The 18,606-nt window shown below is 48.2% G+C and overlaps 1 protein-coding gene across 3 annotated transcripts in view; it reads right to left on the bottom strand.

The window, feature by feature from the left end:
* Positions 1-18,606, bottom strand: part of TNS2 (tensin 2) — a 370,478-nt gene that overhangs the window by 297,523 nt on the left and 54,349 nt on the right. The window contains exon 1 of one of the 3 annotated variants that reach the window (XM_069230716.1): positions 12,791-12,955. The exons of 1 other annotated variant lie outside the window; for it this stretch is intronic. In XM_069230716.1, the coding sequence (XP_069086817.1) occupies positions 12,791-12,799 (9 nt within the window). In that variant the 5' untranslated portion in view covers positions 12,800-12,955. Of the gene's footprint in view, positions 1-3,074; positions 3,346-12,790; positions 12,956-18,606 lie in introns of those variants that run through there. One more of the 3 variants, XM_069230718.1, reaches the window with a different exon arrangement.

Raw genomic sequence — 18,606 nt, 5'->3', positions numbered from 1 at the left:
GGCACACCCACACAAGCAATGGTTGCTTTTGTGCATTCCACTGTATATTTGGGTTTATGGCTCTGGGGGTGCGAGGGATCTTCGTCCAGGACCCAAGACTCCAGATGAGCCCACAGAACAGGTGATAGTGTTCAGCGTGAGGGCTACAGAAAAAGGCATAATTCTTGAGAATACCTAAGAAATAGACAGAATGCTCCAGGTGCATCTCTAAAACTTGACAAAACACTCAAGACAAGGTATTGTGAACTAAGTATAAAGATCTAAATGAGCTCCCTCCTCATCCCTCTCTAAAATGGACACACTGCTAACGACGGGCCCTCCACAAATAAACTCCGTACTCCACATGACTCTATCAGAAGTGGATACATCATTTTAGATATGATCACCAGAATTTACCTCCAAGTTCCTGATGAGGACTCCGGTGTCATACATGATACTCTACATGAAACCCCCAAATCTGGACACACAACTCAATTAAGACCTACAAAACTAGGCACAATGCTCTTAAAGAGTCCCTCCACAACTGTACACAATTACTATGATGCGGTCTCACCAGCGATATATGCAGTGGTAACACACATCTTAACACAAAAATCCCTTTTCTGCTGGTCACATCTTCACCCGAATGTTCCTATAGTTTTTCCTACAGCTTGACAGCGTCTTTCCACTTATGGTTCACCACTGTTTGGTGACTCATAATACCGAGCCTGAACTAAATTACTTGCTGTAACTCAAATGAGTGGACTTTGTTCGTTTAGGCATGTTTCCCCTGGGATAGAAATCAAAGTATATTGCACGTGTTATCTACTCTTCCAGAGTTCCCCTCTTCATGTCACCTGGTGGCACCTTCATGAACTACAACAAGCTGGTTCAGGAAGGCTAATGGAACTTTAGGTAAACCCAAAATGTGTCTACGTTTTGTTCAGTCAAATTGATCTGAATGCATCGTCCAATTTTGATTTGTTGTGGGATGGCCCATCAAAATCGCTGAAACAACAGTGTGTATCAACAAATCTAATTAGCTGCCCTGCAACCAGTAAGATTGTCCCCTATTTTCTTGCACATTTGAATGGGTAAAGGCAGCCTATCAGCTACACAGATGGCCCATGGTCTTCCTGGACTTCTCCTTTCTCTGATGCATGAAAATGGTTTAGTGACATGACCGTAGCACATTGTGCCAGAAAGCACCTTAAGCTGTCCCAGACCATGCTAAGCTCTCTTTTCTACTATTCACTAATGCTGAAGCAGATAACCAAAATGGCGGACCTCCAAGGCAATTGCTTCCACAGTCAGAACATATAATAAAAGGATGTTACCTATCCCAAATTAAGACACTGAGGATTTCTAAGCCCGTAGTGCAAGACTGTAGCAGGCTGCTTTGGAATGACTCTGCCACGCTTCCATCTGTTTCAGCTTTAGACTCCAAACCTTTATCTGACCCCCCACCCCACCCCCCAGCCTGTCAGCACATGGAGGCACCTGTGCAGTGCTACTGGAGTGCACCGACCAATGGCTGGTGCCTGTGACACCCCACCTGTCACCTCCTTTTCCTCATTGTGTATTCCGAGGGCCAGGACACAGTCAATGCTGACGCGGGACTGGAAATCCGGTGCCCTTCGAAGGCTTCTGGGCTTGTTTACAAGCTGGAGTCTGGACCACAGAGGCATTTATGCCTACACGAAGTTGCACTTCTGTAGTACTCTTTTACACACGCTCATACTCATTTGTGGATGGGACCCAAAACAGCTAAAATGGGACTAACGTGGGCATATTTAGGAAATACTTAGATACAGTTAGTACAAACAGAAAACAGCTATCTCCTCTGTGCTGTTTTAGCATTTGTGAGTTGGACGTTTAGAGACTAATTCACACGCATGTAAGAGTTTGTAAAAAAGTGTTCTTGTCGTGAGTGTTTTAATGAATGGATGCCTTTCCTGAGACGTGCGCAGGCTATATCTCCGACTCTTCAGTCACAGGTGTTTCGGATCACCCACTCAATTCGAGTTATCTTTCACTTTGCACCTGTGACGATGAAACTAGCACAGGGGAAAATGGTCTCCGATTGAGAACAAAAAAATCTGTTCATAATTATGCGACACTGGCACAGCCCATCTCGCGAACACAGACTGACTTCAACATTAGCAAAGACTGAGTCATCATCTCTCTTATATCAGAACAGACTGAGATCGCCTCTAGGCCATTAGAAAGGACTGAGTCTCCATCCGTCTAACACTAGCACAGACTCTGACATTAGCGCAGACTGAATCCCAATCTCGAAAACACTAACACAGACTGAGGGAGCTTCTCTTCAAAATAAGCACAGACTGAGTCCCCATCTCTCTTAACACCTGCACAGACTGAGGGGGCGTCCCTCTGACATTAGCGAAGACTGAGGGCTTGCCTCCTTGGCATTGGCACCAACTATGGGTGCCCATCTCCTTGAGGCCAGCACAGAGTGACGTAGAGTTTCACTCGACACCAGCACAACCGTATGGAGCATCACTGAAGGGGCATTTCCCTAGTACAACCACAGACTGAGGCAGCCATCGCCGTGCAGTACCACAGGCAGAGACCCTCTTCTCATTGACATGATCACAGAGACCTCTCTTGCTGGGTTGGTGCAGTCACCCTCGGTTCTGGATATGGACACTCTGACCCTCTTGTTTTCACATTAGTATTCAGAATCCCTCTTCCTGGCATAGGCATTTTCGATCTTGAAATGAACGCACAGACGACAGACAGATCACCGAGACGCTCTCTTCCTAACACAGGCACGCAGACCATCTCTTCCTGGCATGGACACATAGACCCTCTCCTCCAGACACGGGCACACAGACTCTTTCTTCCTGTCATGAGATCTCTGACCCTCCCTTCCTGACATGCACAGTCTGCCCCCTTCACAAACATGGGTGCAGGGACCCTCTCTTCCTGAAACGTACTCAGACTCCCTTGCCGACATAGACACACAGACTCTCTCTAGCTGACGTCAGCACTCAAACCATCTCTTCCTGACATGGGGTCTCAGGCCCTCTCCTCCTCCCGAATACATCTGCAGCTCGTCACTCGGTACCCACCCCGAAGCAGCCCGGAGTCCTGATGCTGCTTATCCGTCCAAAGGCTCGGAAAAGTCCTTCTATTCGCTTTCTCGGCTTCATTGAGAACTGGAGTGGGCCGGTTTCAGTAGCACCCAATTCAGCACTCAGTCCTTCCCGCACTCTGGGTGCCTGTGCGCCAAAAACCGGCTCCGGAAACGCAGACTCCAAGAGGAACCTCCGCCTGGACGGTGAGAGGTCCTGGCACCAACGGAGAGAGCGCAGAACTCGGGCCCCACCCCCTCAGGTGCCAGCAGGCCTGCCCGGTGTGCGTCCAGTGTAGAAGCAGCTCAAGGAGGCAGCCAAGGTGTGCCCGACCCCTGAGGAAGGACGTGATGACGATGGAAACAATGATGGGCTCGGCCCAGGCCTCCGCCGTCGGAACCACGGGACGAGGCCTCGGTTTCCTGAAATACAAATCTCATTTCCTTCCCAAGTAACTTCTAGCGGAGGAGATCCGCCAATCACAACAGGAGCAAGAGGGGCTCAGAGCAGGGCCTGCTTTACATCAGCAGTGGGGGAAGAGCGCTGGAGTAAGGCCTGCCAACGTTCAAGACCTCCAACTATGGCTGGTGCGGGCCCACCAAGAGAGGCAGAAGGGCTCAGACTACCACCGCCTAATTTCTGACTGTGGCCTATGCATGGTCTGCCTAATCCCAGCAAGGAACAGAGACGGTCTGAGAATAACCCTTTCTAGACTCTTCCCTTGTCTATTCCTCCTTGGATCACCCACACCTCATTTTACGACTATGACCTCCTAAACAAACCTAAATTCTCCCCTCCTGTATCCCTGCTTTGACTTGTCCCAAACCTAATTTTTACTAGTATGATCTCCCTACTCCATTTCTAGGTACTCTTTCCACCTCCATCTCCCCTTTTACTCACCCCAAACCTCATCTCACTACTATGATCTCCCAAATAACACTTCTAACACTCTTCCCTCTTTGATACCTCCATTATACTATTTAATCCAAGGCAAATTAACTTGTAGTTCCCTGTATTAATCTACCACTAATCGTTTATGGGTTCCAGAGTAGTGTGCTGCTCTCTGAAAAGTGCTTTGATATCTCGTCAGAGATAGTACGTGCAATATAAATACAATTACAGTTATCAAGAATACTACACAAAATCCAAGAATGGCCCATTCAGTCCCACCACAGGAGAAAGGTGATCTCAGACTACTAGCTTTCAATTTCTGACCATGGCCTACTCATTGTCCATCCATTTCCTGCACAGAAGAGAGGAACACTGCAACTAATGTTGCCCATTAAGCGACATGGCTGCCCAGTGTTTGACCGTGGCCTAACCAGTTCTCAGCTTGGCAGACAGAGGGCTAAAAGAAATCCACCCAATCTTCAGCCTTCCCATTTAGCCATAGCCCATCCACTACCAGCATAATACAGAGAGGGTTTCTCACCAAAGCTCATCCACTTCCAATGCTGCAAAGAAAGTCTACAATCAAAGTGTGTTCAACTCCAGCCCTGCAATTAAGCTCAACCAATTCTATCTCTATGTAAGAAGGGAACCGCCAAGGCACATCCTGTACCAGGCTTGAATCAAGGCTCATCCAAAAACCCAGGTTGAAGGTAACCCCACCCAGTGACTCTCAGAGGGTGGCCCTGCCCTGGTGATAGAGGGTGTCTGATCACGACTCATACAGTTCCAGCTCTGCAAAGAAGATCTCCATTTGGGGTTAATTCAATTCCGGCACGCCTGGGAGGGTATTGTATCTATGCTGATTGAATGACAGTGGCTGGGATGTACGCAGCCTATTCTGTAACTATGGCCTGACCAATCTCATGATGTCAAACAGAGGGGCAATGGTTAAGGCTTGTCCAGGCCCACGATTGCAAACAAGACCTAGAATGAAAGTGTGTCTGATTTCCAGCACCACAGTATGTGTGTCTGCTCAAGATCTGTCCAATCCTAGGACTAAAGATGGAGCACAGGACATTAACAAAAGCCCACTTGTTCATACTTTATGACCACAGACATCACAAATTATGCAGACCAGTTCCATTCTCACGACTATGGCAGAATGTATTGACACCCAAGACTGCACATCATCACTCATGTAAGCTTTAAGGCAGTGGTTCCCAACCTGTGGTCCGGGGACCCCTGGGGGTCCGCGAAGCCACCTCAGGGGGTCCGCGACTGCTTAGATAATTAAAAAATATTAAAAGATTAGGTCCCCAGCTTTCAGTAATGACTTAGTGGGGCGTCCCCGGACTCCAAGAACGAGTCAGTGGGGGTCCCCGGGTTCCATTAATCATAAAGTAGGTGTCCACAGAAGTCAAAAGTTTGGGAACCACTGCTTTAGGATGTTCCAAAGGACCTGGCGAGTCATTGTGCCAAGCAATGGGCAACGGGCCAGCATTTATTAGGGAGGACAGGGGAACAAAGGCATGTTGCTGAACTCTAGTGCCTGACTGCTAGGCTACCTAAGTTCACCATGACACCAGTGTTTTGCGAGTAGCTGTCCACTCCCAGGTCCCATAAAGGAAACCATTATTCAGCAAGATTCATAGTACTGTCAATCACTTTCAAAGACGACCTAGGCTCAAATTATATTCCCACCACAGCAGCAAAAGTATCACATTTCTGAGCTAAAGGGCAAAATACAGAGCGTCTGGTAACCAACCCTTGTCTCAAAAGAGGTTCTGTTGGCCATCTTGAAAAAAAACAGATTGTTCAGTACTAGGGGGTTAATAGAAGGGTAACACTGCTCACATCTTAACATCAGCTTTGTGATGGCCTATGGCCATTAAGTGACACAACATTTTAAGAAAAGTGTCCTGATTAGCAGAACTCACCAGGCAGCGGTCTAAGGCACTGGTGTTTGTAGGTCACTGTATAATGTCAACAATATCCACCTACAAAAACACTGCACTAAAACGCCACATTGTCAAGGCAAGTATATATTTACCATTCTTAACTCCACACCTACTCACCTTGACAACGTAGTGGGCGCAATATTTTTGTTTTGATATATATTGCATCTGATACAGTGATCCCAACCACACCGTGGAGGTGGTCATTTAGAAAAGAAAATGGGCAGTGCAGAGGGAAGTGTGCCCATATCCCTAAACACACAGAATAGTGACAGTAACCATACAAAGGATTTCTGCTGACCCTTGTTCTCCATGGCCATCTCAAAAGGCATGCCCACCAGCCGCACCCCCCATACAGCTATTACATGGGACCTAAAACCAGCATTGATGGCACACAGAATGGGCAACACCCTAAGGGCCCCCGGCAGGAGTAGGGTTGATGGACAAGTGATGCAGAGACCCACGGAAGTGTAAGGAGTTACCCGCTAGGGGAGGAGTGTGGGAGGTCCTTCTCATGCAAACTACGTAGATCTGGGTTCACTTTGCCAACGATAGACTGCAAGAGGTGGGAGCAGAAATGGAGGAGCAGTGGCAGAGGAGGGATGCTGGCTCACCAGGCAGGAGCTCTCTGACCTGGATGTAAGTGCACAATGCAGGTGCCATTGAATGCAGGTGCGATTCTGATGTTACTTGGTGCAGCTGCGGTGCTCCTCGTAGTGCCACTGAGCGCGTGCAGGTGCCGTGCTGCTACCAGTGGGCGTGGCTATAGGTGCGAAGGATGAGTGCGCCAGTGGGTGCACGTGCCGTGCTGCTTCCAGCGGACGCAGGTGCGATGCTGATGTTAGTTGGTGAAAGTGCGGTGTTAGTACTAGTGGGTGTGCGTGCACTAGTGGGTGTGCGTGCACGTGCTGTTTGTGCGCCAGAGGGGGCCGCACGGCTTTCGGTGGGCTGAAAAAACAGGAGGGTCACGCAAAGGGGCGCGATCGATGTAATTAAAGGAGAAGTTTAAAAACGCGTGCTTGGCATAATGTGCCGCCCGACTGGTATTTTGCTGCTTCTTTTTGTCATCTCATCCAGATATATAAAACAAGCAACATTACACATACAACAAGACAGGTTTATTGGGTTTTTCAATGGTTGTTAGTTGCGTAAGATAAATAACAGCGGCTTTGTTGCATAAATCATTAAAAGCGCTCAAGGTCTGAAATGATGAGAGTGTAACTATAACGAGTCTCTTTGAAGTTACGTCAAAGGCAGTGATGGGTGGTACTGCTGCAGAGTTAACGTTTATTTTCCACCCTGAGGGTGCGGGTAAAATGGAGAGCCGGTGCTGACAGGACCTGACCCACTTAAAGCCCTGGGATGCAGGGTCGATCCTAGAACGGGGGGGTGCAGGGCAGTGCTGGTCCCAGAGGATGCACTCTGGTGCGGCTCCCAGGGCAGTGAGGAGGCAATATGTGCTCGTGCAGTGATATTGGCAGCAGGTGCCGGTGTGATGCTGGTGCCGATGAGCGAAGACGCGATGCTGGTGCCGGTGGGTGCAGGTTACTGCTGATATTAGTGGATGTGGTGCTGGCGCTAGTGGCAGGCAGCTGGTGCAGATGGGTGCATGCGTGGTGCTGGAGTAAATGCAAGTTGCAGTGACTATCCAGAGCTGAGGGCCGAAAGCCTGCGCCGGATGCGGCAAGGCGAGCGTTGCTGTGCAGGCTCGGGTGGAATGGGGATAACACATCTAAATGCGGCCTGGGCTTGAAATGCCTGCAGCACGCGTACTACTAAATCTGGAATGAGCCCTGCTGCGGGGCGCAACCGTATGGGAACTAGGAGGTCAAGATATCTGCCCCCCGCCCCATAGGACCTAGGACCCGTGCCCCCCTCCCACCATGCGAGGGGCTGCACCTGTGCGCTCGGGTGACCCCCAGCCCCCGGACCTCACTCTCTCCCCCTAATGAAGAGAAAGTGCAGCTTGGAATCCGCTGCGCTCCCCTCATATCCGCGGAATGCTCCTGCCCGCTCCGCACCATGACAGCTGGAGAGGAAGTGGGGGGGGGGGGGAACCAAGGAAAGAGGGGGCGGTGGGAAATCTAGCGGCAGGAGGGAAAGAAAAGGGAGAGTTGGGGAATTAGAGAGAGGGCGGAAGAGGAAGGGATGGAGCTCGCAAACTGAGGAGAGGGAGCTGGGAACTAGGCGCTGATGCAACGTTTCTGAACCTGGAACTTAATCCTAGGTTTTAGTCCCAGCGTCGGCACTTGACTGAAAATCGTGTGATCCTGGGCACGTCGCGTTATCTCCATATGTCTCAAATAGTAAACATGAAATATAAAAAAAAGTCAAGAATACTTTTCGAATTACATGCCCGGCGCAATTTCCCCCATCTCCCACCCCCGCACACACTCATCCTGCCTGCTGCGATCTGGTTTTCCTGCGAAACCCCACGCCCTAATTTCTCCTGATACAATGTAAATATTCTCTGTACAGGGTTCAGTCGCCCATACAGCTTAGGTACCCACCGGTGTGTTCAAATACGCATAAGGCAGTGGACCACAAATTAGTGAAAGGCGTCTTCAAAGGTGCCTCCCTCCGTGCCTACGGGTGGAAGCAGCCCAACATATGTGATACAGAGAGCGACTCTCAGCTGCCCTCCTCAGAGGAATAAGTTCAGTTGTTCAAGAACACGGCGCACAGTCTGCAAGTGGGCGTGGAATGCGCTTCGTGGGAAGGACCCAAGCTTTAAGGCGCATTTTGTTGCTCTCAGAGGGTGCTAGATATGCCCACAAGAGGCGAGACATTCACAAAAAAACATCTGATGCAGATTCTAGGGCAAAGAAGCAGGTCAACGCAAACAGCACGACCCTTTTCTAGGGCACGGGGGGGCAGCGAGACTCGAAATGGCCGATGCCCGTCCATCAGAAGAGGTAAAGGTACACTGGTAGATGCCCACATCTGCGATAGAGTTAAGGAATGGCACTCCGTGCTGGAAGTGGGGCCTTCACTTATGCAACCCTATGCTGCAGGGTAAGGCAGTTTGGCCGATGCCAGCCTGTGAAAGAGGGCATTCGCTGGGATGCTGTACACAAGGCTAGGCAGAGCCTGTCACTTTTCTACGCCTGGTCCACTCCCATACCTCTGAGTGGCTCCACAGCTCGCGATCTTGGCAGCGGAAGGAGTGCTGGGGCAAAGCCAATCTCCCGCCAGAGTCTTATGACCCGCTAATGAGTCCCTGCACGTCAAAGCCAGGCCTCGTCAGACGGCTGAACGCAGAGCCCGGGCCCCCAGCGCCGCCACTCCCGGCCCACGGCCCCACCTGCCCTCGTCGAGGAGCAAACACCTCCAGGAACTGAACCTGATACAAGGGAGCGGGATAACAGGAAGCTGCCGAGCTAGGGCCATGCGAGGGTGGAACCTGCGCGGGACTAGCAAGAGTGCTGGGCTCCGGTTGAGGGCCATTGTGGGACTGAAAGTGGGCTGCTACTAGCGAAGGTGCTGCTGAGGAGAGCGAGGAACACTGAGAGAGCTGCTCGTGGACCACGGTGCTGGGCTATAATAGCTGCAGGGCAGGTTTCACAGAAGCGCATTGGGCTGCAGGACTGGATTTGCAAGGGTGCTGCAGGGCATCTTTAGAGACGACTGGGAGGGGTGCACGCGGGCCGGAGTGCTGGACTAGCGGGGTGCAGGGCAGCTTGGGAAGCACTGGGAAAGAGGTCTATGTGTGACAGTCCAAGGCAGTGGTCAGGAGTGTTAAGAGAGGGTCGTGTGGTCCTTTCCTGGAGTAGCAGAAGGTTCTGCAGGTCAGTACTGAGGAACGATGGGGGAATGGTGTGCACATGGGCCTCGCTGCCTACTAGCAAGAAGGCTGCAGTTCAGTATTGAGAGACATTAGGGGAGCTGCGCGTGGGCCACGGTGCCGGAATGGCGCGCGGTTGCTTCACGTGAGGTCACGTGATGCCCCAGCACTTCCGCTGTCGCTCTCTCTGTCCTGCTCCCGCCCTGACACAGAAGGGGTTTTTCGAAACCAGGGCTGAGGTGCAAGTGCAGCGCTGGATGAAAATCCAAGTGCTGGAATGCAAGGGCTGCTAAAAGCCACGGTCGTGACGCACCAGGAGAGCTACCCGTGAATAAACCGTGGCTATGGCAAGGGTCCCCAGTTAAGAAACCGATATATATAATATATATATATAGAGAGAGATCCAAGCATGCATGAAGCACCACCTGAAAGAGAGGACGCTCTTCTGGAGACGCAAGGCCTGCAGAGGGGTGCTAATACACAGCTTCCTGTAGAGAGGTGGCGGGCGAAGAGGGTTTCTGAGGCACACTGTACCTACGGAAGAACACACAGGAGTGCATACAGAGGAGCAGACTTCTACCCCATCTCAAGACTACCTATGGATGAACACATGTCCAACTGAAACTCCCAAACACAGAGAGCGCCTGTGGCAAAAACAAACTGCTGACACAGAGAGTGCATATGGATAAATATAATCCCAATGTAGGATCAAAGAAAATCCAATTCAAAACAGGGTACCCACGGATGAACAAACTCCCAACAGAGAGAGCACCAACGGATAAATGTAATCCCGAGGCAAACGGTACAGACGGATGAGCAAACTCCCAACGCAGAGTGCCCACTGACTCCCCACAGAGAAAGCAGATACGGGTAAATATAACCTCAATTAGAATGGTTGAGATGACGAACAAACTGCCAGCTCAACACAACCAGTGCCACAGACTCCCACCACTAGAGTACCTATGAATAAATATAATCCCAATGTGGACGGTGCTAATTAATGAACAGTCTCCCAACACAGACTACTTACTGATGAAGAAATTCACAACAGAGAGAGTACCTACTGATAAATATAACGCTAGCGCAGACAGAACCTATAGATCAAAGAACTCCAAACTCAAATCAGGCTACCTACGGATGAACAAACGCCCATCAAAAAAGTACCTACGGATGCATGTAATTCAGCTGCATATGGTACAGATGGATGAACAAACTCCCAGCTCAGCACAAACATTGCCACAAACCCCCAAGAGAGAATACCTATAAATAGAAGAATCCCAGTGAGGATGGTACCGACATCCCAACCTAAAACACAGAGCATCTATGGATGGACAGAATGCCTTTGGATAAATATAATCCCATTGCATATGGTGTCAATTGATGAACAAACTCTTAACCCAGCATGTGGAGTGTGTATGCATGAACAAACTCCCAGAAGAGAAAGTACCTATGGATAAATATGAAGGCCCAAAGCAGATGGTACAGATGGATGAACAAACTCCCACCTCAACACACAGACTGTCAATGAATGAACAAACTCCCAATACAACGGGTACCTACAGTGGCACATAATCCCAACTATAACCATTCCTGTCGGTTTGATATACTTCCAAGCCAACTAAGAGTACATACGCCAAACAGTGAAAGTACCTAGAGAAGAACGTACCCCTGAGCCTACACAGAAAACAGATAATGGTGACTACATGGTCACCATATTCATTATGTATAGAAGAACAGACAGCCACCCTAAAATAGTGTTTAATGAAGCACACACTCTCAAACCAACACAGATTGTACCTACCAATGTATGTATTTCCAACAGATCATACATATGAATGTGCTTACTCCTTATCCAACACAAACCATAACTCTATATGTAGGTTCCCTTTAGCCCAGCCATACCTTTGGAAGAATTATAGCCTAACCCACGACAGACCACACCTATAGAGCGGCACACTTCTAACTCATTACAGACCAAACGTATGGATATACTTTTTCCTCGCCCAGCTAGGATCATACTCACTCTTTATGCAAAACAGACCGTACCTACAGATGTTCATACTCCAAACTAAACAGAGACTACCCTGACAGGTGTGTTTACTCCTATCCCTGCACAGACCAAGCCTATGTGCGCTCACGCTCTCAACGCAGACTGCACCCACAGAAGGAAGCTCAATGAGGCCAACAGATGCACGTGCTTCCAACACAGGAGACTCTTTAAGTAAGGCCGACAGTACCTATAAATGTATGTACTATAATCGGGGCTTTAAATGCAAATACAGACGTTCCAGTACTCACTTTACAAACTACCTGTTTGCTTCTGAAATGTGCTGCTACTTTACCATAAAATGTATTGTAGAAGTGCAGAGGAGTGCAGGTGCTCTGTAAGTACCGGATATTACCTGCCCCTTTAAAGCACTGGTGTACTGTGATAGGTTCACTCACTTATGTATTCTTAACACATGCAGTAAATACAGATGTGTGCATTCATAACCAAACAGAAAGCAGCAGCCTATGTATGTGTTCATAGCCCAGCACAGAGGACGCCCAGACACCTACATACTATTAAGCAAAGACAGACCCCACAGGGAGAGCACCAGTATATGCACTAGAAAGTACAATGAGGTCAAAATACTGAGTCCCACATATCGAGAACAAAAAAAATATTGAGAAGGTAAGTAAGTAGAAGTTTACGTAACTTCACAGATTGGTGCCTTGATGAGACATATAAAGTTGCATAGATGTGGAGTTAATGACTCGATATTTTGGCGCTGCAGTACTTACCAACTCGACAGTCTGGTATCTACTCATCAAGGATGTACATGTCCCATCATTACTTACTGGTTTACATATGTCCAACTAAATACATGAGACTATGTACCTAGAGATGTGCCCCTACATATAGAGACATTACATGCAAACGTGGGCTTTCCAAACGTATCGCCGATAGTATCCATCAACATCAACGACAACGTAGACACCACAAGGGAGAGTACAGTACCTGCACACTCCAAAAACACACAGGATCTGACAACACTCCCACCTCACTCCTTTGGGATGCACAGCTCGGGGGACTGCGGTACCTTGGTCATCTCTGCTGGCTCGTGGCCAGGGTGATCCACCGCCCGAGTCCGGTCATAGCTCCCAGGGCTCTGCTCGGCGGACACAGACCAGCTCCACTGCAGGCGAAGGGGTGGTGGAGCTCCCCACGGCCACACCGAGGCCTCAGCTGTTGCACTCACAGGATCCGTGTCTGGCTTCTCGCACTCGTGAGCTGGGGAGGGAATCTTGTCCACACCCTCCGCCCAATTTATGGCCCTGCCCTCCCCCATCGGCCTCTCCTTTTCTCATTAGCGAACCGGCACGACCAACAGACATAGACAGACCGGGTAGTATAAACACACACTAGTGGACACAGACAGGCGACGACAAAGTAGCATAAACACCATAAACACCCACAAACTCTAGACAAGCAGAGGTCCACAGGCACAAGACGATAAACACAGCAGCTTAAAACAGAGGCACACAGACAAACCAAGACATAACGGAGGAACTTTGGACCTTATTAAGAGTATTAGTATTAGACTGATGTCAGACCAAACTCTAAATAAGGCCATTAGACATGCGTATACGCGCACACCAAAGGCCGGCTTTAGGGCGGTGCGAGCGGTGCGGCCGCACCAGGTGCTTACCTGGATTGGGGGGCGCTGATCTCTGGGGGGCAGTGTTTAGCAATTACTTTTGAAACTTGCTTTTTAAAAGCACCTGCTGAAAATTTCCTTGTGCATCCAGCCTTCAAGAAACAAAGGGCCTGATTATGACCCTGGCGGACGGCGGAGGCCGTCCGCCAAGGTACCGCCGCTGAATGACCGCACCGCGGTCAAAAGACCGCGGCGGCCATTTAGACATTTCCTCTGGGCCGGCGGGCGCTCTCCAAAAGAGCGCCCGCCGGCCCAGAGGAAATGCCCCTGCAACGAGGACGCCGGCTCAGAATTGAGCCGGCGGAGTTGCAGGGGTGCGACGGGTGCAGTTGCACCCGTCGCGTATTTCAGTGTCTGCTTAGCAGACACTGAAATACTTTGCGGGGCCCCCAGGGGCCTCGCGGCACCCCCTACCGCCATCCTGTTCCTGGCGGGCGAACCGCCAGGAACAGGATGGCGGTAGGGGGTGTCAGAATCCCCCATGGCGGCGCAGCAAGCTGTGCCGCCATGGGGGATTCTAAGGGCAGCGGTAAACCGGCGGGAGACCGCCGGTTTGCCTCTTCTGACCGCGGCCGAACCGCCGCGGTCAGAATGCCCTGCGGGGCACCGCCGGCCTGTCTTAGACTGCCGGGGTCAGAATGACCCCCAAAATGTCAAAATACCTCGTGATTAATGTTCCTGCTAGGGAGAGAGATGGGAGTTTTGTCTATGGGCAGCTTTGACTCGCCATAAAGTAGCGTAGTTGGTTAATATGCCTGCTGCGAAGAACAGAATTATATTTTATGTGGCTACCTGGGTGGATTAGTAAAGCCAGCCTTTACAAATGCTTTAAAACAAATGAATGTATGTGAAAAAGGGGCTATGGAGAGAGGAGGGGCACATTAGCCAGGTGGTAGTGAGTGAATCAGAGGAGGTGGTCATGTGGTGGGGGTGCCAAAAAAGACTGTCGCACAGGGCACCATCAGGCCCTGCACACACACCCCAAAGTTGTCATATAAAGGCATATAAAGAGAGGCACAGAGACACACAGAGGAACACAGACAAACCCAGACAAAAACAGAGTCACACAGGATCATATCAATAGTATTGGTATTGCACAAGTATTAGTAGTATGCGCGCGCACACACACAAAGTTGTCACATGAAGGCAAATAAAGAGAGGCACACAAACACACGATGACAGACAGCAGCACACAGTCAGGGAGCCAGGCAAACGAAGGAAAACACCCAGAAGCATTAAGGCACTTGAATATATTAATAAATACACAGACACTTGAAGACAAGAAGAGCAGCATAAACACACATAGGCACAGAGACAAGCACAGGCGATGGAAGTAGGATGCTGGGGAGGTGCTGCACCACCCCAAAAATAACCATGCAGGAGTTCAGGAGGCGAATGAGCAAGAAAGATGTCTCTACAATTTGTTCTTATCTTGTCACATTTGCTATGTGTTTAAAGACAGAGGTCAAATGTCAGGCTATGTCTTCTGACAAATTGCTGCTTATTCTTTTAATATAGAGATTGATGTTTACTTTTCTTTCTCTGCAATCTTGCTTGGATGCAATAAGTGTGAAAGGAAAGGGTGTAGGATGTTAATTTTTATTCGAAGACAACATTTAAATACCTGTAAATGAACTGTACAAATGTTTTAAAATATATCAGCAGTTAGAAAGGCACATATGAAGGACATTTTTTGATAATTCTTAAGTGTGATGGAATCAAATATTTTAATCGGATCTAATTAATCAAGAGACAACTTGGTTTTGTGCGAAGGATAAACATGTGGTGAAACGTGATTCTCATAAACTATTGTTTAATAGTTTTATTACTAAAAATGCCTGTGTATGCAAATTTAGTGGAAATTGTGCTGTCTGTAAATGAAGGCGCGCTACCACACCATGCTTTACGTGTGCTCCAAAATGCACCAGCGACTACATACTACACCCTTATAACTCTCCTTCTGAATTGAAGTGTCTCATTTGCTACATTTTTTCTTAATGTGATGCTTGGCTTTTTCACAACCCCCATGAACTCAGTGATATAGCATTATTGGCAGCATCTCCAGTCCGAAAATAGTTCCAGCACCATTGCAAACAGGTGAAGAGTAACAACACAGCATAAAAACACTTTGGCACATATGGAGTAAATGAGCAGGATCCAGCCACTGTGTGCACACAACACAAAGGCAGAAACACACAGAAGCAACACATACACTCAGCTAGGTAGACATGCAGAAGCAGATATTTCCTCACATAGACATTTATATAGCAACACGTAAAAGTATGCATACCAAAGGATTCATGTATAGATACACAGATATTCATACATTCCATAAAAACTGCATAGTTGACCGCCAATGTCCTCCTGAACAAAGGGGCACAGGAAAAACACTTAATCAGCTTACTCAGTACAAATTTGCAAATCCTTTAATACTCCAATAAAAGTCTACCGACACTTGAGAGTCTCTGGAGTTAATATTTTTAATTACAACTACTGTCAGCCGTGACTCAGTTCGCTGTATACACAGCCTTATTCATACAAAGGAGAGCCATATTAGGTGACGTTTTAAGTGCATGTGTGATCATACATTTCATAGCCATAGAAAAAATACAGTGATATAACATATATGTACAATACCTATTTACATAAAGTAATCAAGTGTTTTGTGCAAACTATAATACATTTTGTCTATCTATCTATCTATCTATCTATCTATCTATCTATCTATCTATCTATCTATCTATCTATCTATCCCCACACCCACATGATATGGCTATCGTATAGTACACTCATAAATACCATCTTCAGTCAGACTCGTTCACTTAACCTTATGCTCATCCTTAGGTAGCTGTGGCTGCAAGCAGTAAGGAGTAGCAAAGGAACCATGTGTAAAGCATTTAACACCATCAAATAGTGAAATAATAAGAAAGCCACATCACACAAAGACACTAAATTAAATAGGTTATATTTTCATGATTTTTTAGAGACCTTGATGAACAAAATCCACTAAAGGGTTCCGGAGATACAGATTTTAGAAGGTATTATCAGTTTTAAATTCAACTGCAAACATGCATTGTTCAACCAAAACTTTGGAAACTCTTCAAAAGTTTGAATCAATTAGTTTTTCTTCTCCAGCCTGGGCTGGGCAACTAGTTCCAGCAGGACAGAGGTCTAGGGGTCCAAAGTGGACACACCATCAACAGTTACCTGGTCACCAGACCATTTTTACTGCAAGTTCCCAACTTTATAAGACAGCCGCCATAGACATCAACGGAGTGGTCCTGATGCTATGTGATGCAGGCAAAAGATGCTCAAAGGATGGTCCGTTTATCGTGCGGTCGACTTGGGAGTCTTTGTGGTTGCTCCCTGGTCCACGGATGAAGTGGGGCAAACTTGGTCACAGAGATCAGGATCCCTCGATGTTCTCTACGTTGAAGAATCAGGCCAGCCAATGCTGGGTACAGGTTAGGGTGCACCGCGGTTAGGGAAAAATCCTTAGGTAGAGGCTAGTGTCCCTTGGTTGTGACGAATCAGAACTTGGATAGCGCTCCCAGGTCAGGTAGACTGGGATGCATCTTTTGGCTATCTCAGATATGTCCTCTTAGGTGCCCTGTGAATGGTAGTGGCTACGCTTCTGCAGTGGCTACCAGCTTGTCAGTTTGGGCTTCAGCTTTTGTGTCCCTGGAGCTGTTTCCAGGAGATAGGCCAACTGTCCCTTGCAGTCACTTATGTAGGTTTGGGCTGGGAATCACCTTTTTCCCAAACCAGGAAGCGGCAGGTGCAATCTAAACTTTGCTGGCCCAAAGTGATGCAGGTGCAGGTCTTCCAAAGGTGCAGCCTCTCTGTGCGGGCCCAAGGGGTTGCTGGGCAGTCCTTCTTCGGTCCTCTCTCTGATTCCAGCGTGATCTGAGGATCAGAGTGCTAGGTGTGCCATATTTATCCCAGGAAAGTGCCCTGAGTGGGCCACAAAGTCACTAGCCCATGGGGTACTGTGTCCACTCCTACCTTTTTTTAACACAAACTTTATTGCATTTTCATGTACAGACACATGCCACCATATGGCCGGTAGAAGTACAGTGTATATATACATCAAGTAGCAACACAAGATATAAGTAAAAACAACTAACTCCCACCATCTGCACCCCTTAACTTGTCACTGTCTCATTTGCAAATAATTACCCACATAGTGCTAATGTGGAATGTGTCGAAGTGATGACAGGAGCAGCTGATCCCAGTGATCTATCTGGAATTAGCCTTTACGGGAGAAAGTATCACATGTCGTAGATCCTTCTTTTATGCATTATCACTACTCAGAATTTGGTCTTATAGAGGTATCACTGTTTGAGATAGGGTTGTGGCGTTATGCCAATAAATGTAGCAGAGAAAAAATGAGTTGTGTGGTCTGTCCCTAGACAGACGAGTCATCAAGTGTTTCCTGAGTTGTGAAATCTTCAAGTAGGGTGTCCCATTCCTTAGCCTTGGGACACTTTTATAAGCCTCTGTATTAACTTTGTGCAAGGTACCACTTTTAGACATGCCCCATCGCTTGACCTCCTCACACCACTGTGACACCATGGGTGTCACTGAGGACTTCCAGCGTCTCGTAAGGAGGTGCTTTGCTAGTAATAATTCTAAATCAGTAAAGCGTGTGAGTACCTTGGAGCCCTTGAGCCTGGGATGCAATCTCAGTATGCAATGTTCTGCCATATACTAATAGTCTAAGTCAGTCAGTTCTGATAAAGCAGTCCTGTTATCCACCCAGTAGGAAACTATTGAGGGGCAGTAAACTGTGTCCAAAGTATGGCAACAGGGGCAGGCAGATGATACAGCAGGAAAAATCGTGTGAAGTCTGGGTGGCGTGACATAGGCCCGGTGCAAAATTGAAAATGGAATACATTTATAGCAGGATTTGTGGGCGACTTTGCTCAGGTACTCTAAGAGAAAGGTCTATTCCTTGCCCTGAAGAGCTTGTGTGAGATCTTCCCACCTAGCCCATAGGGACGTTAGGGGTGTCAGCAAAAATGAGTACGGAAGCCTCTATAAAGCTAACGAATAAGGTGTCTGCCACCCCCCATAATAGGCATAATTTATATAAAGTCATGAGTGATTAGTTCAGAACCGTCTGGTGCCAGTGTTGCCAAATATAACAGATGATACTGGCTTATGTCACAATTAGGATTTCCGGCAGACCATGCTTG

Source organism: Pleurodeles waltl, chromosome 4_2 (genome assembly GCF_031143425.1).
Source record: "Pleurodeles waltl isolate 20211129_DDA chromosome 4_2, aPleWal1.hap1.20221129, whole genome shotgun sequence".
NCBI lineage: Eukaryota > Metazoa > Chordata > Amphibia > Caudata > Salamandridae > Pleurodeles > Pleurodeles waltl.
This window is presented reverse-complemented; position numbering and strand designations above follow the sequence as displayed.